This window comes from Heptranchias perlo, chromosome 26 (assembly GCF_035084215.1).
Source record: "Heptranchias perlo isolate sHepPer1 chromosome 26, sHepPer1.hap1, whole genome shotgun sequence".
Lineage (NCBI taxonomy): Eukaryota > Metazoa > Chordata > Chondrichthyes > Hexanchiformes > Hexanchidae > Heptranchias > Heptranchias perlo.
Genome location: NC_090350.1, coordinates 26,096,270 through 26,121,862, shown reverse-complemented (window position 1 = coordinate 26,121,862; position 25,593 = coordinate 26,096,270). Strand labels below are relative to the sequence as shown.

The 25,593-nt window shown below is 39.9% G+C and overlaps 1 protein-coding gene across 3 annotated transcripts in view; it reads right to left on the bottom strand.

Moving 5' to 3' along the window:
- Positions 1-25,593, bottom strand: part of maco1b (macoilin 1b) — a 77,820-nt gene that overhangs the window by 37,689 nt on the left and 14,538 nt on the right. For 2 of the 3 annotated variants that reach the window (XM_068006587.1, XM_068006586.1), the window contains one exon: positions 5,516-5,657. In XM_068006587.1, coding sequence (XP_067862688.1) covers positions 5,516-5,657 — 142 coding nt within the window. Of the gene's footprint in view, positions 1-5,515; positions 5,658-25,593 lie in introns of those variants that run through there. The other variant, XM_068006588.1, reaches the window with a different exon arrangement.

The window sequence follows — 25,593 nt, the reverse complement described above, 5'->3', positions numbered from 1 at the left end:
CATCTTCCTCTCTCACCAACTTCCCCGCCCAGAATGCCCATGTGGGTTAATCTTGCCAGTCTCCTTCACATCCAACTAACCCCTCCCAGCATTGACCCTGTAGACTCTGCTAGCGGATCAGCTATCAATGTCCCTCTCTGCATCTCCCTCCAGTTTGTCCGTTCGCTTGTAAACAAGGCCCGTGCCATCCATGAGCTTATTGTTGATGACTGCATCAATATCATAGCCCTGACAGAAACCTGGCTAACTGGTGATGGCACCTTCCCCCATAATGAAGCCTCCCCCGGCTATTTCTGCCACCACTTGCCCCACCCAGACCACCGCAGTGGAGGTGTGGCCCTCATCACCAAATCACACTTTGCTCTGTCCCCCTACTCCTTTGGCACCTTCTCCTCCTCTGAGCAGCTCACCTCTCAAGTTCTCGTTCTCTATCACCCACGCAAGTTTCTCACATATCTTCGCTGCTTTCCTCCCTCAGCATTTGCACCAAGCGACTTCTCATCCTCGGTGATTTCAACCTGTCTCAACTAATCATGCTCTCTCTCCTCTTAGTTCACTGCCCTCCTATCCTTCCTTAATCTCTCCCTCCATATAAACTCCGCTACCCATATTCACGGCCAGCCTCTCAACCTTGCTGTCTCACGTGGCCTCTCTATTCTCATCGTATCAATCATGGATAAGGCCATCTCTGATCACTTCCTTGTATCCCTCTCCACCCAGAGCGCCCCTACCAATCCCACTTCGTTCTGTGCCCGCCCCTGGAAAAAAACTCTCCCCCAAGTCACTTATAACGGCACTTCCAAATTCGCAACTGTCTAGCCTTTGGCTCTGCATTCACCACGACATTTCTGCAGCTACCGATCTGCTCAATTGCACCCTCATCTCTACCTTTGATGTCCTTGTCCGCATTAAAACCATTACTCTCTCTCACCCTGGTACGGCCCTCATCTCCGCTCCCTTAAATCTACGGGACGCAGATTCGAATGTTTATGGCAGACAACTGGTTTAACCAGTCATCGCCAGATCTGGCTGGTCCAAATAAAGCACTATCGGGTCCCCTCTGCAAAAACTGCTCACTATTTCAGGATCATCCTGGAATGCAAGGATAACCTCCAGCTTCTCTTCCCCACTACAAACAGTCTTCTTAAACCTCTCCCCCCTGTCTCCTCCACCCTCACCTTCAACAAGTACGAGGAGCTCGTGGACATTCTTGTCACTAAGATTGAGACCATCCATTCAGCTGCCTCTGCTGCTTCTCTCCCTTCCCCTAGTCCTCCAAGTCAAACTTCCCCTAAAGTTCCTCCCTGCCCTGAACTTGCATCTTTCTCTAATTTCTCTCCTATCTCCCCTCATAACCTCTCTGAGCTCATCTTTACCAGGAGACTCACATCCTGTTCCCTCAACCCTATTCCCATCAAACTGCCCTTCCTGGCCCCCATGTCAGCTGATAGTTAAGTTCCCTCTCCTCAGGTACTGTCCCCCTCCCCTTCAAATCTGCCGTCATCACCCCCTCCTCAAAAAATCCACCCTTAACCCCTCTTCCCTTGCAAGCCACTGCCCCATCTCCAACCTCCCTTTCCTCTCCAAAGTCCTTGAACGCGTTGTCACCTCCCAAATCCACGCCCATCATTCCCGCAACTCCATGTTTGAATCCCTCCAATTAGGTTTCCGCCCCTGCCACAGTACTGAAATGGCCCTTGTCAAAGTCACAAACGAAGTCCTATCCCTCCTCATCCTTCTTGACCTGTCTGCAGTCTTTGACACGGTTGACCACACCATCTTCCTCCAACACCTCTCCTCCGTCGTCCAGCTGGGTGGGACAGATACAAATATTTTGTATCTGCCTTCACAGTAGAAGACAAAAAAATACCAGAAATAGTGGGGAACCAAGGGTCTAATGAGAGTGAGGAACTTAAAGTAATTAATATTAGTAAAGAAAGAAGTACTGGAGAAACTAATGGGACTAAAAGCCGACAAATCCCCTGGATCTAATGGCCTACATCCTAGGGTTCTAAAAGAGGTGACTGCAGAGATAGTGGATGCATTGGTTTTGATCTTCCAAAATGCCCTAGATTCTAGAACGGTCCCAGTGTATTGGAAGCTAGCAAACGTAACATTGCTTTTAAAAAAGGAGGGAGAAAACAGGGAACTACAGGCCAGTTAGCCTGACATCAATCGTCGGGAAATGCTGGAATCCATCATTAAGGAAGTGGTAACAGGGCACTTAGAAAATCATAATATGATTAGGCAGAGTCAACATGGTTTTATGAAAGATTTATCAAATACGATTTCCCTATCAGCGTTTTTTTTGAGGATGTGACTAGCAGGATAGATAAAGGGGAACCAGTGGATGAAGTATATTTGGATTTTCAAAAGGCATTCGATAAGGTGCCACATAAAAGGTTGTTACCCAAGATTAGGGCTCATGGGTTGAGGGTAATATATCAGCATGGTTAGAGGATTGCTAACGAACAGGAAACAGAAAGTAAGAATAAATGGGTTATTTTCAGGTTGGCAGGCTGTACCGTGGGATGCCGCAAGGATCAGTGCTAGGGCCTCAGCTATTTACAATCTGTATTAATGATTTAGATGAAGGGACCGAGTATAATATATCCAAGTTTGCTGACAATACAAAGCTAGGTGGGAAAGTAAGCTGCGAGGAGGACACAGAATCTGCAAAGGGATATAGACAGGTTAAGTGAGTAGGCAAGAAGGTGGCAGATGGAGTATAATGTGGGGAAATGTGAGGTTACTCACTTTGGTGGGTAGAAAAATAGAATATTTTTTAAATGGTGAGAAACTATTAAGTGTTGGTGGTTAGAGGAATTTGGGTGTCCTTGTACACGAAACACAAAGTTAACATGCAGGTACCGCCAACAAATAGGAAGGCAAATGGCATGTTGGCCTTTATTGCAAGAGGGTTGCAGTACAAGAACAAGGAAGTCCTGCTACAATTGTACAGGCTTTGGTGAGACCACACCTGGAGTACTGTGTACAGTTTTGGTCTCCTTACCTAAGGAAGGATATACTTGCCTCAGGAGGTGCAACAATAGTTCACTAGATTGATTCCTGGGATGAGAGGGTTGTCCTATGAGGAGAGATCGAGTAGAATGGACCTATACTCTCTGGAGTTTAGAAGAATGAGAAGTGATCTCATTGAAACATGTAAGATTCTGAGAGGGCTTGACAGGGTAGATGCTGAGAGTCTGTTTCCCCTGGCTGGAGTCTAGAACTAGGGGACATAGTCTCAGGATAAGGGGTCAGCCATTTAGGACTGAGATGAAGAAAAATGTCTTCACTCAGAGGGTTGTGAATCTTTGGCATTCTCTACCCCAGTGAGCTGTGGATGCTCAGTCATAGAGTATACTCAAGGCTGAGATCGATAGATTTTTGGACTCTAAGGGAATCAAGGGATATGGGGATCGGGTGGGGAAATGGAGTTGAGGTAAAAGATCAGCCATGATCTAATTGAATGGCGGAGCAGGCTCAAGGGGCCATATAGTCTACTCCTGCTCATTTTTTTTTTATGACTGCGCTTGCCTAGTTCCATTTTTATCTATCCAGTCGTAGTCAGAGAATCACCTGCAATGGCTTCTCTTCCTGCTCCATTATCTCTGGAGTCCCCCAAGGATCTATCCTTGGCCCCCTCCTATTTCTCATCTACACACTGCCCCTTGGCGACATCATCCAAAAATACATCAAGTTCCACAAGTACACTGATGACACCCAGCTATACCTCACCACCACCTCCCTCAACCCCTCCACTGTCTGATTTGTCACACTGCTTGTCTGATATCCAGTACTGGATGAGCAAAAATTTCCTCCAATTAAATGTTGAGAAGGCCAAAGCCATTGACTTCGGTCCCTGCCACAAACTCTGTTCCCTAGCCAATAACTTTATCTCTCTCTCTGGCCACCGTCTGAGGCTGAACCAGACCGTTCGCAACCTTGGCGTCCTGTTTGACGGAGATGAGCTATCCGCTCTATCAAGATCGCCTACTTGCACCTCCGTAACATCGCTGGTCTCCGCCTCTGCCTTAGCTCATCTGCTGCTGAAACCCTCATCCATGTCTTTGTTACCTCTGGACTTGACTATTCCAATGCTCTGCTGGCCGGCCTCCCATCCTCCACCCTCCATAAACTTGAGCTCATCCAAAACTCTGCTGCCCGTATCCTAACTTGCATCAAGTCCCATTCACCCCTATGCTCACTGACCTACAATGGCTCCCAGTCAGGGAACACCTCGATTAAAAAAATTCTCATTCTTGTTTTCAAATCTCTCTATGGTCTCGCCCATCCCTATCTCTGTAACCTCCTCCAGCCCTACAACCCCGAGATCACTGCGCTCCTCCAATTCTGGCTTCTTATGCATCCCCGATTTTAATCGCACCACCACTGGCAGCCGTGCCTTCAGCTGCCTTGGCCCCATGCTCTGGAATTCCCTCACTAAACCTTTCCTCCTTTAAGACGCCCCTTAAAACTTACCTCTTTGACCAAGCTTTTAGTCACTTGTCCTAATATCTCCTTGTGTGGCTCAGTGTCAAATTTTGTTTGATAACACTCCTGTGAAGTGCCTTGGGACATTTTACTACAATAAAGACGCTATATAAATGCAAGTTGTTGTTGTAGTAGTAGTAGTAGTAGTAGTAAAGACAATGGCTAAACCACAATTGGAGTAACAAGTATTTCTTGGCACCACATTATAAGGAGGACACAAGAGCCATGGAAAGGGTACAGCGAAGATTTACTAGAATGATACCAGGAGTGACAGATTACAGTTATCAAGGCTCAAAAACTTTAACTTTCTCTGTTCCAATGGGAAAAGCCTAATGTGTGGACCTAAGGAAGCTTTTCAAAACTATGGAAGGTTTTGAAAGAGTAATTATTGAAATAAAGCTTCCAAATCAGTAATAAGGAAACAACAGAAGAATGAAGGGGCAGTTAGAAGTTCTTTTTTTCCCATACATTTTTAGGATATGGAATGCTCTTACAACAAATGACTATTGAGGCATTTAAAATGTAACTAGATAGGTATTTGAAAGTAAAGAATATAAAAGGATACAGGATAAAAACAGGGAAATGGGATTAGAGTAGATTGTTCCAGTTGACAAGCTAGCAACACGACAATTCAGAAAATTTTACATGCTTACATTTGGTTCAAATAGATCATTAATGTAGAATGCTAGTGCAGGAACATTTTGAGTCAGTTTTGCTGGTATATTTTAGTTACATTAGATTTGACTATAAAATCTAAAAATGCAAATATCAAACTATGAAGATTTCTGCTAAGTAGCAAATCTTCAAAAAAATAATTGCCATTTATGAGGAAAAACTTGTCCCATTTTGTTTGAGAAAAAAAATGCATTCTGATTTTAAAAAGAAATAAAATAAAGGGCTTTGATCAGAGCTTCTGAATCAAGTATCACTTCCAAAGATTATTGTAATGGTGGGTGTGAAACATATAATACAGAACTGGTATATTTTAGAAACCGTTAGAAGTCTCTAACCAACTTACCAGACCCTGGTATCTGAAGGAATCATAAACACTCCTGATGAAGAGCCAGAAAGGCCAAAGGTATTCAAAGCGAAATTCGAGGACAAAATCTGCCAGCAACACCAGGGCCCACACAACAAGGAATTTAAGGTATAAGAAAGTGCTGCAATGGGAAAAAAAAGTTAATTCAGACGTTGAACTGTTGTTGGCAGTGATTTGATTTTGTCATCAAGTACATAGAGTTTAGAAAGCAATCCGTTTAGCAGACAATTAGATGTAATTTCTATGTAATTCTAACATGGAAACAGTTCAGTACAACCAGACCATGTTGGTGTTTATCATCCACACACGCAGCGTCCTAATCCCATGTGCCTGCCCTGTTCCCATATCCCTTTTTCTTCAACCATTTATCTAACCTATTCTTAAATGTTGACATGGCCTCTGCTTCAAACATTAGCTCTGATAATGCAGAGAGACTGTTAAAAAAAAGTTTCTACTGCTCTCTGTCCTAAATTTCTATTTCTCTACTCTGTCCCTTCTCTTCATAACATTAAACACTTTATCAAATCACCTCTTAATCTCTTCTGTCGTAATGAAAATAACCCCAAATATTCAAGTCATTCTTCATATTTGCATTTCTTCAAACCAGGCAGCATCCTAGTGAATCTGTGCTATACCCTCTCTATTGCCTCAACCTCCTTCAAATAGTGTGGAGCCCAAAATTGCACAGTGCTTCAACTATAGTTTTACTAAAATTTTATATTCTATACCTCTTGCCATAAAACAGAGTATGCCATTAGTTTTTTTTTAAAAAAATCCATTACCACTGACAATTTAAAGGAACTTGTCAATAAACTAGTCAGTATGTGCAAAATGACTAGAGATAGAGCACTGAGCTAACCAGTAGGAATGAGCAGGGCTTCAGGTAAAATTTGAAACAAAAATTCACTTTCAAAAGTCAGATAATTTGAAAGAATTACAATAAAGTTTAACATCCACTTATTTCGGTTTTTCTCCCCTTCTCTTCCTCTTGCAAAGGCAGAGATTCCTCGGTGGGTACCATTTAACTGGCACTGGGCATCCTCCAGTACCTTGTCCCAGTAGCTATTCATGTAAACAGTCTAGACACCAAATGTCAGCAGGAATTCAGCTACGGCATGCATCACAACTGAATCCAACCTGGCCCTCACTCAATGTCCACATGATCATCCTTTAAGAAGGATGAAGAAAGAAAAAAAAACTTGCAATTAGGGACAAGAACTCTGCGAGAATTTCCCTTCCCTAATTCAGGGGTGCTGAGGGTAACCTTAGCATCCCTATTCCTGCTCCAGCAAGATCAGTAATCTCAGCAGAGATCAGGATCAAACCTGGGATCTTCATAGTTTGTATGGCTCATGTACTCACTGTCTTAACCAGCAGGGCTATCAGGGATTCATTTTTTAAAAAAAACCACAATTGTTGATCCATTGAGTCCTGATAACATAAAATGGGGAAACTGGATAGGGGAAGGACTTACTGACCCTGATGACAAGGGAAGTGAAGTAACATGCATTAGAAATGGCAAGATTAAATCCTTTTGTAGTATTGCTACAGATATTGACTCCTCTCCCACACTCTGTCAAATTTGTTAACTATCAGTTCCCTCAGATAATTTTAAAACAAATGTGCAGAAAAACACAAAATAATCATAACTTCAACTGTTTTTCAGATAGTTTTCATTTTTAAACCTGATGTCGAGACTCAATATTTACAGCAAACACCTGGTTTTGGACATCTTGCATTTTACTCCCGAACTCCTATTTTAATAAGTCAGACAGCATGTACATGCATGTTACTGAACATGCAGAGTCAACTATCGTGTGCATGGATGGAACTGAAGAAACCTGCATTTGGTCAATCAAAACCAGTTCCACAAGAGGCATCTATCTCGAGTTTTGAATATAACCAAATTGAGGTGGTTTTTCCTTTGTACAAAATAACACTGTTCTAGTGTTCTTTTTATGACTCTTTCATGCATCTAAATATTAAACCAGTCATCTCAGCAATCAGTACCCAAAATTTAAGTTTTTATAGATGCTGTATAAGTGAAACAAGCAAAGTCAAAATTGCCTTGATGCAGCAAACTCAGTGTCTATAATACATCCACGATGATAGTGTATAGTTTTCACTTAGTTGTGAAAAGAGTTTGAAGACTTAAGATCATTTACTCAGTAAGCACCTGAAAAGTTAGCACAGAGTGTTGGAATAATAAGATTACAGTGATGGTCTCTTGCAGCCAGAATCACAAATCCATAAGACTGTTGGAAGAAAGCAGGAAGATATACACACTATTGCAATCAGGAAAGAAGTCACATCTTCCTACAACAAGTGTAGAGATTAGCTTCCTACAACCCAAAACCACATTTAGAAATAAGTTTATAATGCAGCAAATATATACAGAATAGACACCCATCAAAAAGGAGTCAATACTGTTTTGATCAACTGCTTTAAAGCAGTGGACGAATATCTGGTAAAGCAATAAGTAGAGGGTGATAAATTCAGACATGGATCATCAAGTAATATTTTTCTGAAACACAATGGCTCCAGTCCTGCTGGGATCATTAAAATGTTGGCTGTAATTAGGATTAGTTAGTGTAGATGGTCATGTTAGATCAATATCCTAGATTTTCCATTGATTTCCTCCAGGATTAAAAGGGAAAATTTCAGAGTTTATTTGAAGGTAACCAAAGCTATTCACGTCCCTTAGGAGAGAAATAAATTAGGGAGAATCCATAACAGTCCCAATTGTACATGGTTTGTTGGAAACAGCAAGCTTAAATGAGTCAAACTGATTTTTTTTGTTCCATATTTGAAGTTACATGTAAAGAAAGAGAACAGAATCTTCACTAATGAGATACTGAGGTACATGACTCAATTTCAAGCTCAGACAGCTTTTTACAAAAAGAGGTACCAGAGAGAGTCTGTAAATTCAAATCATTCAATGCAAAACTATACGGTCAGTTAGGAAAATTTGTAGATTGTTTGGCAATAGTATTGATTTTATCTGTCTTCTTAAAATTTGCATGAGATTCCTAAGAACTTAGCTCAATGCTTCAGCTTTTGGAAATAGAATTTTACAGCACAAACAGGCCATTCAGCCCAACAGGTCTATGCCGGTGTTTATGCTCCACATGAACCTCCTCCCACCTTACTTCATCCCATCCTATCAACATATCAGTGATTCGTATGCACTGCAGCTGCAGGGAATTAAGTCTTTGTTCACATCATCATAAGATCAGTTTGACAAATCATAAAAAGTGAAATTAATATTGGCTACAAACTACAGCGTAAAAACCCAATCCGCACAATGGATAATAAGCGGTCAGTTCAGCCTGTGGTCTGTGCTTCTGTAATTCTGTCAATACAACAAAACCCGTGCTCTCAAGGAGATTTTCAACTCTGCCAATGTTATTGGCTTAAAGGCCACAAAAACTGAATTTCAGTAAAAACTAATGCAAGCTGCTTACACATTTGGGATTATTGAGTGGAATTGAAATCCAATTAAATGCTCTATTCTTATATGTACTTAATGTAAAAGCAATCATTTCACAGTTCAATTTTTTTGGGTGCAAAACTGTCACCAGTAATATGTTCAGCTAACTAGCAATAAGATTTAAGGTTTGATCTTGCATTAAAGTTATCTATAGCGTCAGGCAGTAGCTTACCACAGAACTACTAGAATTGATGGCAGTACTTTTCTGAGCACTAAACCAATTTTTATTTGGCCAATATTGCATCATTGTGTTGAATAGGCTAGCTAATGAAACCAAGTTTAAATATTTTAAATTGAATAATTTTATTAAAATTAATAACTTTTTTGATTAGCAGATGATTAATTCCAATAAGATGTATTCAAAAATGTAAGTGCTGAAGGGTAATTAATGGGTTACCACAGCTGACAAACTAAATACTGCATATATCAGTAAAAACTGATCTGCATTTGCTCCCGGCACACTTAAAAAGATTTAAATGGAGAAATTAAACCTCATTATTTTAACTTGATTTACATAGAAGTCTAATTACCAATTCAGCTGTCTATAGAAAAGATCATTTTACAGCTGGATAAAGGTTCAAAGCCACATAATATGAACAGTCGGTTCATTTTTTTGGGAGGAGAAAGAAATCAGAAATCATCTTGCTTTTAAAATCACTAATAGCACTGGTAGAACATTGGTGAATACTATGCAGTATTTACAAGGCATACTGAAAACCTGCTGTTCGTGGAACTTTGCTGTACACAAACTGGTTACTGCATTTACCCAAGTAATAGCAACGCCTGAACCTCAACAGTAGCCCATTAGGTTGTAAAGCACTTTAGGATGTCACGTGACTATGAAAGGAACTATATAAATGCAAATTCTTCGTTAAACAGAAAACTCTAAAAGGACATCGTTCTGTTATTTCGACTAATTAAATGCTAGTTCATTCAGGAAAACTTGTATCAGAGGTCTGAAGAGGTTCTCACTTTTGGAATCACAGCTCCAACAACATGGATTTAATTTTATAGTTAACAGGATTGAAGAATGTATCATACGAGTACACCAGATTTCGATTAGTTCAATCGCCACCACTAAAACCAGCACTCTTTATTTTAATGATTACAAAAAGTTGACCTAAATCAACCACTGGGAGTTGGCCTGAGTTTAGCAGCTGCCAAGATATTGAGCAAGACACTAAGCAGGATTACCAACGTGGTTATAAGCAAGTTTCAGCTTGTTTATGTTACATTTTTCTGCCAATTCCCAGCTAAAGACTAATTATGAACATCAGTGCTGGATTCCTTAGAACAAAGTCAACAGCTGGAGGTTGAAGACCACATCAAACTTAATACAGTACTGTACCAGAAGCACAACAGATGATTCAACAATTAGAGCTTTAACAACTACAACAGACAAGCAAAGCTCTATTTTACAAAACACGTGGCAAAGTAAATAAATGGCACAAACCAGTGTTTTCACATACATAGCATACAGATAACCAGCATTATGCAACACTGTTTATAACATCCTTTCTGCCAGTTACTTGAATAGTCTAATTTGTCAAGAAAAATAAAATGCATGAGTTCACCATGATCCAAAGCAGAACATATTTCACCAAAAGAGCTAAGATGAGGTTGTGGTTCACTAAATCTATAGAAGAAAAGCCAGTTCAACTCCTGTCTGGAAGCAAAACAGTAATTAACCATGCACTTTCCATCTATGAAACAGCCAAAATGAAATCTAATTTCAGTTTTGCAATTCAATGCTCTCAAATATATATTTGAGAGAGAAACAGGCTTATAAACTTAATTCATCACCACTATCAAGGCAGTGAGTTTTATTGAAGCACTTGTGCAACAACATTTATTCCACTCAAAGAAGAAATTAGCTCTCAGTCAGTTATCAGACCACTAGAGGACCACCAAAACCCATTTTTCCCCCCCCCCATAAATTAAAATTCATACTTCCTCAAAGCTGCTTTCCCACTTTTCTCCATATAATCACTTGACCTTTCGATAAATAAAGCTTTCCCAATCTGGGTGTTTTCTAATTTGTGCTCTCCACCCTCCAGCGTTATCAACACATGCTGGGCTATAGTGCCATGGACACTCAAGATGGTCAAACAGTCTTTGTGAACATAGGCAGCAAGTGTAAGCAGACTATTCATCAGTGAGGTGCATCGCAATAATTCTCAATCCTTCCATTCATCCACATGTAGACACTTTCCAGCAAAGGTCAGTGGGTATCAACTAAAAGCCATGACTTTTTTTCTCCTTAGTCCAGAGACACTGAGCACAACTGAAGTGCTCCCACCAATGCAGCAGAGTCAAGGGATCACAAGACTTTTTTTAAAATCCATTTGACCACGCACATGTGATAAATTTACTCATGAAATCATCAGGAGAGCTGAATCTTTCCTTTTTAAAAAAGTAGAAACTGATCTTAAAAAATTGTATTGCACTTATTTATGGATGTGAATTGCTTGCTGGCAGCCTTTTCTTCTAGAAAAAAAGGCAGCAGTACATTTTGCAGAAGTGAAGGGATAATTTTGAAGACACTGAATACATGATGAGCAAAATATTTACACCAATCTTAACATTTAAATATTCCATGTAAAGATTTGCTCTGCAAAGTACACATACACACGCTCCCAAACTTTGCAGTAAAATAATGTCCACATTGCTCATAAATTCGTAATGCTACATCTAAGTTGTCATCAGTGATCAACCGGTCACATTTATGGGGCTTCTTTGATTGGACAGCGATCAGAAGTGGAAACTGTAGCCAATTTCTAAACCTCCCTGACAGGGGTGCTGTGGCCAATTATAGTGCCTCTACCGCCGCTGATAACAGCTAATTCAGCACAACTTGGGGACCTTCCTGGTCGTGTTCCAGTTGATCAATGCTGTAACCTATTGAGTTATCAGGGGTCGCAACAAAACTTTTTGCCATTCTAAGTACTGCAAATCAAATTGCATTGTCAATGTCAGAGGCTCCCAGCATGACTTCCCTTTACTACCATAAATTGTCATGATATGGAGATGCCGGTGATGGACTGGGGTGGACAAATGTAAGGAATCTTACAACACCAGGTTATAGTCCAACAATTTTATTTTAAAATCACAAGCTTTCGGAGATTGTCCCCTTCGTCAGGTGACGAAGGGGACAATCTCCGAAAGCTTGTGATTTTAAAATAAAATTGTTGGACTATAACCTGGTGTTGTAAGATTCCTTACATTTACCATAAATTGCAGCAGTGATGAAAGAGTCAACTTCAGGCAAAGAAACAGGGACACACCCAGCCTCAATGTCCCAAGCCCTTCGCTTTTCCCCAGACTTGCAGTGAGGATACCACTTAGTAGGACTATGGATTTTATGTTAAACTGTTTATCTCATGTCCAGTAGCTGGGACATTCACAACTTCAAAATAAATTGCACAAAGTGTGTTACAACCAAGACACAAGTCTCATCAAACACTGGAATGGAAAAACTCATCTGATCAGAGTATCAAAGACAGTCACATCTAGAACTCAGTTTCTAACTCACCGGCTGTAGTTGTACACACTAAGTTACTTGGTCAAACAATTTCCTACAGTATGCACTTCAGTTGCAAGGGTAAACCACCCAATGACAGTTGGAATCAAAGCCCTTGTGTCAGCATCTCAATTTCACAGGTATGAAGAATTGGATTACATGGAAGAACTACAGAAGACATGTACTTTATTACTGAAATTTGGGAAATCATTATGTCTGTGCACATGAATGCACTTGCACCTGGGACAGGCAGCCTTTAATTGAGATAAAGTGTCTTTTTTTCAACACCTGGGTTCAAAGAATGGTTGAGTATTTCAAATTATGTATCTTAACCCTGTAAATAGTGTTCTTTGAGAATTACAATATTTTTGCACCTAAATCAGCTTTCTGAAGACTAGCAAATGTCTCATTGCACCATATAATTACTTTTATACTCATGTAGAAAAAAAAAACTGTATTTTGGAAAGCTGAAAAATATTTTAACATGTATTTACACATTAGAGACATAGTCCAGTTTCCATAATGTACTTCCTGTTGCAACTATCAACTTTTAAAAGCATTGAAAGTTTCAGACATTTACAATATTTGCATTGCTATTTTACTGGCATAATATGCTGCCAGGTATCTAGTTTCGGTATAGAAACCTTAAATTTTAACCTTATGGAGCCATAGTATTTGTAAAATAAGCTTTCCAGAATTTTCAGAAAAGGATTCTGGTTAGAAACCACAATCAATAACATATACATCTGTTGAGAGGATGCTGCAATAGCCACACTGAGAAATGAATGGTTAGCATACAATCAGGAAGCTGTCTTTTTCCAGCTAAAAATTTGCAAATGTTGCTCATTTTTTTCCATTTGGCACTTTTAAACATCCTTTCCAGGCATGTTGATGCAAGTACCCCCCCCCCCCCCAAGAAATAACTTCTTCCACAACTTCTAAATGCAAGCATGTTGCAAACTGTTCATGCCACATTACTGGAGGGACAAGTTACAACACTCTCCACCACTCCACCCCGACACCCCCAAAGTTGCTTAAAAAGGGAAAATGAAACTAATCATACATTGGTCAGACAGTGTAATTTTTTTTTCAAATAAAAGGAAAGCAAATGTTAGAAATCTGAATTAAAAATAGAAAATTCTGAAATGCACAGCAGCTCCATTAGTACCTGAAAGGCAGGTTGACATTTTGGGTGTAAACCCTTCATCAGAACTAGAAACCGGATGATAAGCAAACACCTTTGCAGGACTGGTTTGTTCAGTCCTGTAAACTAGCATGTTTATTTAAGCATTAACCTAATTTTACTCTTTCTTTATGCTCATCAAATTGAAGCATCCAGTGTCAGCATCAAGCATTCCCAAGGCAGTTACAGCACAGCAGGAGTCAGCGTCAAGTTCAGAAGAGCACTCCCTACTACGTCAGTGTGACATTTTTTTCTATTTCGCACACCAGCCTGTCTGAGTGAGACTGCCGATTATTGCCAACTTAGGGACAGTTTTTGTTATAGGCCTGTACTCCAAGGAACTGGATTTACATTACCCAAATGCATTTTGCATATGAGCCTTATAGAGCTAGCAGACAGTGGAGACTTTCATTATCAGATAGTCTGGGCCAGATTTGAATCCAGCTCCTGGAGGTGCAAACTCAGTCCAACCAACGATGCCTCCCAGTTCCAGTTTTCTCTTCAGATGTTGACAATCCTGCTATGTACTTCCAGTATTTTCTGTTTTTAATCGCAAATAGTAATGATAGCCGTGAAACTATTTTATGGAAAACACTGCCTCACCCCCAGATTACAGAAAAGTACTGCTCTTCTACATCCATAAAAGTACTGCTTATTTATTTCGTAATTCACAGCCGTAGCAACTTCCCCTGCTATTTCATATTTACTCATTAAATATAGGTACTATATACACTAGAAACAACCAGGTCTGGGGAAAAACATAATAGGATGTTTCCAGTCAGATTAAATTATCCCAAATCAGAAATTATCTCTGTACAGTTCTGCTTCGTGAAAAGTAAAACTTACTAAAAAGTGTCATGTCAGGGGAACCACTTGATATTATCTTGGACAATATAGGATTGGACAGGTCATACAAATGTTCAACTACACAGAACTGCTGGGATTCCCCTCATTCGTCCACTTCAATACTAAGTGAATCCCTAATTGTTAAAACACTAAGACAAGTTAGCTGTTAACTCTCATTTTTCATAGTCAAAAGTACAGACTTAATGATACCATGTGCAAATTTATCCATTCTCCAACTGTCATTAGTTGACTTTTTGGAACACTTTTCTTCGGTTGTTAACATTTGGAGTCTGATGGCCTCAAAGTATGTGGTGCCACACCCCAACAGTTTTGTGGTCTGTGCAATCTCTGGCTAAACTTAGAGTTCTGAATAATTGTCATATTCCTTAAATCTTTGCTTCAGTTATCGTTGAAATATTTCCTGATAGCCACACCGTTCCTTCTGTAGAATAATGCATTAGGAAGCCATTCATCAGCGATATGGACAACTTGTCTGGCTTACTGGAACTGTGTCTATGAACAACAATTTTGATTCTAGTTATGTAGGCTTACTCAGCACTTTGATGTTCATCGCTGTCTTACCACTTAGCTTTCAAGATAGACCACACAGGTGTTTGGTGACCATAACGCAACTGCTTCATTTGCTGATGGGAAAGAATCCAGGTTTCAAAGCTATAAAGCAGTGAAGTGAACACAACTACATTGAAAAAAAGCTGCTGGTGTACAATGTAAAATTTCATTTTTTCCAGTTTGATCATGTTTAAAACTTTCAGGGTAATTTTGCTTTCACTTAAGATTGTTTTGGTCTGCTGAGGAGTCCTATTTTGGAGTGAATTCAGGGTGTTCATGACAGCATTCTATCACATGCATTACCGTGATTATCTTGACATCTTGAGATCAGAGCGTAATTAATTAGATGCCACTATTAGTGTGCATACATCCATGGAGTTCTGAATGGTTAGAAGATGAAAAAGCACATTTCTGAGAGCCTATTCATGTTCTGCACCATATAGTTTACCATAATTACTGATCTTTGCAAAATCATGGTTACCTATTATTTCATTCCATGTTAGCTAATCTGACGCTCCTCTAATGTTAGTCACTCAGGATGATCAGCACGTCACCAATAGGTGAATGTGAAACTATTCTTTTCAGCTGATCATAGAACAGTTCCTCGGTCTCATTATTTGTTATAGTAGCAGTGTACGGGCAATGACAAAACACCTCAAAGTGGATGGGAAGGCAGTTTGGGGGTGCGGGGGGGAAAGAGAAAGAGGGGCACGGCATAGTCATCACTATCATTGATTCTTGTGGGCAAGTCTTCGAAATGTTGCTCAAGTTCTTTGTGAAAGGCTAATCAGCTCCAGCTTTACACCATTTGTTTGTACTCTTGCCTTTGCAGAAGAACATGTAGCTTTCTTGAAGCGGACCCTCTTCAGGGTTCTCAATATCTATATAGCAGCAACATATTTCTCATGAGAGAGGATAGTACCTAGCTTAAAGCTGTAGCGACATAAGCTGAAACCTAGGAATGGAGAAGATCCTGGCTGAAGGGTAGGAATCAGTAGATACTTGTTAGGGGAATGATGTTGGCTTGAAAGGGAGGTTGCGGGGGGAGGGGGGGGCGGAGAGAGAGTGTAAATCAGTACTGGGACCAATAATGTTTCAAATTTATGATTCACAAGCTCAATGCAAACTGGTCAAATTTGCAGGTAATACCAAACTTCGGGGTGGGGGGGGGGGGTGCGGAGAAGGGAGGAGGAAGAGGGAAAAAGAGAGAAATAGATGAATCTTCATATTAGAATAGCTAAGAGATCTATTGGTATTAATAGACTCAGTACATAACATGCCCAGTGACTGCATATAGAAGATAGGTGTGTACTGGGGGATGTTTTTCCCAGTTACAATGGTCTCCTGGAACTTATCAGATTGCCATCAGAGTTTGAAGAGGAATTTCCCCACAGAGTTTTTCTAAATTGCACTAAGTTTTTTTTGCCTCTCCCAGCATTGCTGGTGGGCGGGGAGGTGAAAGGGTGGGGTCATGGTATGCAGAAGTATACCATGTCAGTATAGGACAGGCTCAATGGAACAGCTTACTGGACTTTACCAGTCTTCCTCTTTTGTATGGTTATATGAAAAGCGGCAAAGTAAACAATATGCTGAACTTATATGGAAGCAAAGAAATGGCGGGGGAAGCAATAAATAATTATCCAATACAAAGCTTGTAGGTGGACACCTGGGACCTAAACAAGACTACCCATCAGTGTTCATTCATTGGCAACTGGTGCTCTGTGCTCATGCCCACCAAGATGTGGGCTGCGACTGGCCAACCTGGTTTTACTTACATACATTCACATAAGAGCTCCTAGGGGAGTAGCCCTTAAACGCACACGCCAAGGAGGTGCTGGTACATCTCTTCACTTCAGTACAAGATTGGACAACCCAGCGATCACCATTTCATCAAAAAAAAATGGAAAACAGTGCCTGGGTTTACTCAAACTAAGATTTCATGGCCAGCAACATAATGCTGGCCATCTGCTTTTCACTGCTTTTTAAAATGTCAATTTAGATAACCTGTCCATTAATATAACTAAAAAAGGTAACATCTGCATTTTGTGTCCCGTAAGGATTGCATATGATCACTGCACAACTTCATCAGAGTAGAGTTTTCAGCTCATTAATCAGCTGCTTAGCTGATAACCATTTCAGGGTTATTTACATCACAGGGGGTCAGCAGGTTACTAAACAAATAAGATTTGACCAAATAAGCAGTTACATAATACATGTACATTAAACATCTCCATAACTAATCCATGACTTGATCAAAGTTTTTCAGACTTATTTGTATCATCTCTACTCAAGCACCACAATGGGCTGGAAATTTTTTAAATAGCGGTAAGCCCAACAGCGGTCACCATTTTTAACGGCGAAATCGAAGAGCAAGTTCTGGCGACCGCACATGCGCAATCAAACATGGAAATCTGGAACTTGCTCTTCCTGGTTCACCGGTGATGTCAGCTTCAAGTTAAAGGGACCTCCCAACTGCAATCAATGTAACAGCGCTAACCTGCTGCACTTCCCAGCTGGAAACTACTAATTTCACCACAAAACAGCTATGCTGAGTTTTTTTTTAAAGTCTAAACTAAGTTTTAACAGGGTGGTAAGTATTAATGACTGCCAAACAACCTCTTTGGCACTAAAAATTAACTTTAAAATGTGGAGTCTCATTACTCCTGATTTCAATAGATTTTGGACAGTTAAAAGAATTGAATTAAAAATTTACATTTAAAAAAAAAATTCTCTGTCTCTTTTATCTGAGCCTTTTAATCTTACTCTTGCTTTATTTCACTTTCTCCATGTCATTTTAGAATATCTGATCAGGCACATTCGGGTTTTTAGTTTGTGCGGTTTGTCTATGAACTGCACTTCCTGGTTCTCGCAGCGTGGCTTGCTTCAAGCCGATTGGTTGAGGGACCTTAAAAATGCTTTCACCACTCACACAGCCTGGGAAAGAACACTGAAGTTATTTGAACTCGCAGTTCAAGGAAGTTGCCGCTAAAAAGAACGTAGTAACTTAGTGGGCGACTTTAAATCTAATGAACGTCAAGAACTGCTGGTTCACCGCTCGGAGCAATTTCTGGTTCTGTTTCTACCCTTATCATCAGACCATTTAGGCTAACAAAAATCAATATTTTGTTTAAACAACAATGCCATATCATATGTAGAGGAATATTACAGAACAAGGGTTAAAAATCTAGCCAGGGAATAAATGGGACATTACAGAATATGATAGAGCATAGAAAGAAAAATATACAAAAATTGAAATAGGCAATGAAAACTTTATGCAGCACAAAAACATATGCTCTAATCTCTTATTCATATGGCATGCTTAGATAAGAAAATGGGATCAAGCTGTGAGGAGGATACAAAGAGTCTGCAAAGGGATATAGACAGATTAAGTGAGTGGGCAAGAAGGTGGCAGATGGAGTATAATGTGGGGAAATGTGAGGTTTCATAGAAAGAATAGAAAAACAGAATATTTTTTTAAAATGTGAGAAACTATTAAATGCTGGTGCTCAGAGAGACTTGGGTGTCCTCGTACAAGAAACACAAAAAATTAGTATGCAGGTACAGCAAGCAATTAGGAAGGCTAATGGCATGTTGGCCTTTATTGCAAGGGGGTTGGAGTACAAGAGTAAAGGAAGTCATACTACAGTTGTACAGGGCTTTAGTGAGACCTCACCTGGAGTACTGCATACAGTTTTGGTCTCCTTATCTAAGGAAGGATATACTTGCCTTGGAGGCGGTACAATGAAGGTTCACTAGATTAATTCCTGGGATGAGAGGGTTGTCCAATGAGGAGAGGTTGAGTAGAAAGGGCCTATTCTCTCTGGAGGTTAGAAGAATGAGAGGTGATCTTATTGAAACATAAGATTAGGAGGGGGCTTGACAGGGTAGATGCTAAGAGATTGTTTCCCCTGGCTAGAGAGTCTAGAACTAGGGGGCATAGTCGCAGGATAAGTGATTGGCCATTCAAGAATGAGATGAGGAGGAATTTCTTAATGCAGAGGATTGTGAATCTTTGGAATTCTCTACCCCAGAGGGCTGTGGATGCTGAGTCATTGAATATAATCAAGGCTGAGATGGATAGATTTTTGGACTCTAGGAGAATTAAGGGGTATGGGGATCAAGCAGGAAAGTGGAGTTGAGGTTGAAGATCAGCCGTGACCTGATTGAATGGCGCAGCAGGCTCAATGGGCCATATGGCCTACTCCTGCTCCTATTTCTTATGTTTTATCAACCTTTTTGCCTGTGTGCTGTAATAATTTGCCCAGCACGGTTATCATATTGGGCAGAACCACAAACAATACATACAATTTTCTGTGCAGCCCAGACCCCCACCCCACCTATCCCCAGCTCCAGATGCTGTAGCTTTCCATAAGAGAGCAATAAAAAAAACTCAATCTTCTAAAATCCCCCAAATATGCATGGGAATTTATAAATAAAAGCACCAATAAGATTTTGGTCAAAAATATTTTAATAGATATATAATTAGAAAACAACAGACTTGTTATTTTCCCATGATTTTCAAATAATCCATTTTTGGACTGACAGTAGCAAAAATTGTGGTAACCAATCTTTGCATAATGTCTTGAGAGTATATGACGCCAAACTATACTAGCAGTTCCAAGTCAATGAACAAGGCAAATTTATGACAGCTGTTTATAATTCTCCATGAACCTGCTTCACCCTGTTCATAAACATCTGTCAAACATATCATACCTAAACAGTTAAATCCTGGAACTTGCTATAAACTGAAATGTATATTATATGGTGTACTCCTAGAGTGTTCCACTGTAATGCCAACGCTGAAATCTTAATATTTTATAACTGACACCGTGCTTTTCCTAAGTTTAAAAAAAGTGTCTCAGTAACACCCAAAACTTATTATGTACAAGCTCAAAAACTATATAGGTTCAAACAAAGACCGACACTTATAACATTTCTACTTTATGTTGAGTTTTTCCACTCATCCAGGTGAGGGATGTTATCAATGGGGATTGGAACACTTTAATTCTTCATACTCTTCCACCTCTCTCCCCACCCCCCCAAAATCATCTCCATACACTCTGTTGCACCTACTATTCTCTTATTACCTCAAAATCACTAAGTGGCAGTAAAAACAAATTTTAAACCTTATGGTTAAGTATCTATAATTTCCCCATTGATACTCTGATACCCATTGACAGATGCAAATTTAATCATCTTAGAATTGTGACTTTTCATCAGGCATCAATGTTCTCCAAGGTTCTGAAGCTCAAAGCAAAAAAAAAAATTGCCACCAAAGTGTTCTTTATTACTTCAAAAACCAACTCCAAGCCTTCAGAAAACGTTCTGTTCATGACTCTAACCTAGATCTTCTGAAAAGGTCAAATACTTAGACATTTGGCAAATGATTGGAGCTTTGAGCATACAATCAGATTTGCACAGCCAGTCATTAAGACTGGGTTTTGAGTATCGAATGGAAATTCTCTTCTCAGACAACTGTTAATTCAGAGTGCCCTTTTCCAAGATCTTTATTGCTAAGGACCAGATGCGAGCAGGCACATTACAACAACAAGCAGTGCTTGATGTTATTAATGTCCGAACCCGAGTTATGGTACATAGAATAAGACTCCGTAGCCACTCTTGGTTTTTTAAAATCTCTTCCAAACAGACTGCATCGGCAACTATTATAGCTCCGATTTTATGGCAAAGTAGCTTTGGAGGCCAAATAATAGATGTACTGAAAGTGTGTAAAAATCATCAAACTATCCCCTCTGCCAGGCATGTTCTCCAAAAGGTGACCCCTTTTAGAAATCCTTCATAACAGCTGGAAAAGAGCAGGCCACAATATTCTCCACAGCAGTTATACATTTTTTAATATAATTACTCCTGGTCTAGATAGGAACAATGAGATAACAGTTGAAATGATATCACGAACACAATCCTCATTACAAAAGTTGTTTTAAAAATCAGGTAGGATTGTGAAGCAGCAAAACAAAGATGCTCATACTCAGCCTAGAAGAGACTAAAACATCTTTCCACTGCCTCCTTCCATTTCTTAACTCCTCCCAACAGTTTATATTCTTAAAGAACGGACGAGAGGGACACAGACAGAGACAGAGACAGAGACACACAGACGAAAGCGACAGAGAAAAAAAAGACGAAAAGAAAGAAAAAGATGAAAAGAAAAGAACTTGCATTTATTTAGCGCCCTTCAGGTCCTCAGGAAAAAATATTTTAAAAAGGACAAAATCTCTAGTTTTACGACTGCTATATATTTCTCCCAGTTCATTATTGAGCACAAAGAATATTACACACACATTGCTTTACTAAAATCATAAATGATAGCACCGTATAGGATAAAATCTTGCACATACAAATGTCCCCAAAACACACATTAGACTACAGTTGTTAGTCGTATTCAAACCCTAGAGCATCAGACTATAATTTGATATGTCATGTACTCAATTACTGGGAAAAAGCATGCTGTAAACATTGAGAGCTTGAATCTGATCAGCACAATTCATACTGCACAGTAATACAGACTGCAGCGGTTCAAGGCGGCAGCTCACCACCACCTTCTCAAGGGCAATTAGGGATGGGCAATAAATGCCAGCCTCGCCAGCAATGCCCACATCCCATGAACGAATAAAAAAAAGGTCCCGGAGGTGAAGAAAAGTTTTATCCTCCTAAGAGCTAAACACTCTGGGGATTTTTTACACTTGTAGACAGGATGCACCACAGAACAGAATAGGATACACAGTTTATCCCAGGAGTGAAAGCTACATCTAAAATCAATGAGTAATAAAAAGTCATGAGTAGATTATGAAAATCCTTCAACCAACATCACTAAAACAAATTACCTGGTCATTTTTCTCACTGCCATTTGTGGGGCCTTGCTGTGTGCAAATCGGTTGCTGCAATTTCCTACATTGTGACAGCGATAACATTTCAACAACTCAGCAACAGCCTTTCCCTCCCTCCCCAAAGACAGTTAAATATTTTTAAAGTTATTTTCAACAATGCGCAAGAAAGACATTAGAGGCATTTTTCTAGTACTCAAAGCAACAGGTTCCAGGAGGAATGTCAAGGATGACATGTCAGTCTTGGTCCTTGGAAGATGCTGAGCTCACTTGTAGCCCCAAGAAGCAGCTAGTGGATGGCAAAAGCCATTTCCCAGACCACCATCTCGGCTGACCGAATAAACCAGTGAGCATTGCTGGTGGTGATGGCTACCAGTGACACTGCATCCGTCAGAGGAGGCCGGTGATGATCAAATGGTAGAAAAGGCACCGACGCAAAATGCATGGTACACGTAGGGCAACTCTGGAAACAACACATATGTTGCTGGCCAACCAAATTGGTAACACCAAATGTGGTCAGATGACGGCACCTTCAAACAAGTTCTGGACAGCAAGCTAAAACAAGGCAAGCATTTGTGCACTGGACATTGGAAGTGCTTTGAGAATGCATTGAAATGTAACCTGAACGTATGGGGCAATGACACAAAAACTAGGATATGCTCGCAGCAGACTAAGATAGTATTTAATACTCACAAATTGCGGACAACCTGAAATACAGCACTGCCAACAGTATTAAAAAAAATGCTGCGGGAACAATATTAGCAGCAACAAACCCAAATGCTCAAAACAGAGTGCTTGCGTGCATTCACTGAAGCCACCCTACGTTTGATGGATTTGACTACACAGCCAGGAGTGAGTCATTAACAAATGAATAACTCACAACCTGTCATCTTCATATTCAAAGGATTACAGAGTAAAGAGTTAACTTATGAATGTCAAAAGGGAAGTATTAGAGATCAGAGAAAGGAGCTGGAGGCCATTTCATTTGAAACACTAAAGAATGTTTAACAATATAAATAACAAACAATAGCATTTTTGCAAGGTGGGGGTTGAATAGAACAGCTTTCTTTCCCTCCTCTCACTTTTTAAGCAAGTTTTGGGGAGAAGGTTAGTTTAGTTGGCTGCTACAGTCACACCAAATTTGGTAAGAGCTTTTAACAAACCCTTTTCTGGTATTTGAAGGTTCGTGCACTTTGCGTTTGACAGATGGAAAGAGGCAATATTAATTGTATAGAAACTACACAGGCAGCAAGTCACATAATAACGCTTTGTTATAATTTACAGCTCAAATTACAAGTATAGTAGAACACTTACCCATACTAATGGGCCCACCTTGCAGTTCTGAAAAATTGCAGCTGTCAGGTAATCCCTTTTTCCCCACTTTTTAAATAAATTTCTATTATACGGATGTGTATTTAGCATTCCCCCAAGCTAACAAAGGGGGAAAAACGCAGCAATATTTCTTGTTCGTGATAACTAACACGTAACCACCCCGTTTACCATGCTGGAAATTGTTTATTTTTCTCCTCTTGTTCTTAGGAGGTGGGTGACACTGGCAAAGCCACATTTATTGCCATCCTTGTGGTGGTGAGCTTTATCCTTGAATCACTGAAGTCCTTGTGCTGATGATGCTCCCACAACAGTCTTAAGTAGGTAATTCCAGGATTTTGATCCAATAACGAAGGAATGGATTTATATCCAACTTGGGATGGTATTCAAGATTTTATTGCTATTGTCCTTCTTGGTAATAGAGGTGAAGGCAGGGATTTGCTGTTTAAGTGAATATGATGAATTGCTCAGTGGATCCTGTAGACAGTATGTAGCCATTGTGTGGCCGTTGGAGAGGTGGTGGCTACTGAGTTCAGCACCAGGGCTACAATCAAACAGATTGCTCTGTCCTGGACGGTATCAAGCTTCTTAAATATTGTTGCAGCTGCACTCACCCAGGTGAGTGCCAAGTATTGTGTCACACTTCTGACTTGAGCCTTGTAGATGGTGGAGACCCCGGGTCAGGAGGTGAGCCACTCATAGTACCCAGCCTCTGTAGCCACAATGTTTATATGGCTGGTCCAGTTCAGCGTCTGGTCAACGGTGCCCGCCCGCCCTTACATTGGGCTTTGTATTGACATTCGTAAAGCAGAATATTGGGCCGCAATTCAGCTGATCTGGCTGGCCTAGTCCTTCTTCCCTCACAGATTTTTGCATTCCACCCCGAAGTTCAGTCGCAACGGAAGCCTCCCTAGCAGTCACCCACTCACTCCGCTAGACCAAGAAAAGGATGATAATATGTTTAATTAAACTTTTAAGATGTGGATGGCATCTTTGAAACTGTTCAAAAAATACCATAAAAGTTACATTGGATTTGCCAGGGTGGCACTTTCAATATCTGTTTATAAACCAGAAAATCCTTTTAATGCCTCTGCAGTATCAAGTGTTCAAGCTACTGGAACAATCCTTTACTTTATCTTTTAGAAATTTTATAACTACCTTTCAGCTGCTGCTTATTTTTCTTTAAAGAAAAAAGAGTAAATTAATAAAAGAAATGCTTTGCTTGCCATGGGGTTCTTACTAAGTGGCTTCTATAAATCAATTTAAAGTAATAGGACCTTTCATTATAGCATTTTGTATTAAGAATTCTCATACATCCAAAATATCTTAAAACATAAATTTCCCTAGGATAGAACAGAAGATTATTTCGAGAACATGAAATAGAATTATGGGGAGGGGCTGCAGAAGAGAAGGGATGGTTTCCCATTAACAGTCAGACTAATTCCCAACAGTTCACCTGAGAATGATGTGAAGGATTTTGATGACTCTGAATACAATGAGCAGTGCAGTGAAAAATGTAAAATCTAATGCTATTTAACTCTTCTGCTAGACTGTACATATTCAGAGTCTCACTACGCTTCAGAGTCAGTTTGAGTCTTGACACCAGATCTGCATAGGTTGTGTGTGTTGGTGTATAGCCAAAACTGCTTCTCATTATTTAGTAGAGTGGCACACTGTCAAACATGCCATCCTTTGAGTTAAATCAGGTGAACTTTAAAAGACCAATGACACTTTTCAAAGAAGAGCAAAGACTTCTCCTAGTGTCCCAGCTAACATTCTTCCCTCAGCCATCACCACCAAAAAAAATCATTATTGTTTGTGGTATTGTGCTGTGCACAAATTGCTGCATCTGCCGACATAGCTGACAGCACTTCAAAAATTAATTTGTGTGAAGCACTTAGAGACATTTCTCAAGAGATATGATAAGGTGCTACATAAATGTGCCTTTCTTCTTAGATTGGGCTCTGTTCTTTAACATTAGCATTTTCAAAAGGTGAAATTGGACTATTTGTCCAGAACGTGTATGGAAAGAGACAACCATTTCAATGCCCTACTTATATGCTGTAACACTTTTAGAGAAAGAAACCAGAAGTACAATGGGAACATATATTTGTGATTTTAAAAGTGTATACATCAAATAGGACATGGACTTCTGCACACTTATACAACGTAATTCATGCAATTTGGATGAAATAGAAACATAGAAAATAGGAGCAGGAGTAGGCCATTCAGCCCTTTGAGCCTGCTCTGCTATTCAATATGATCATGGCTGATCCTCTA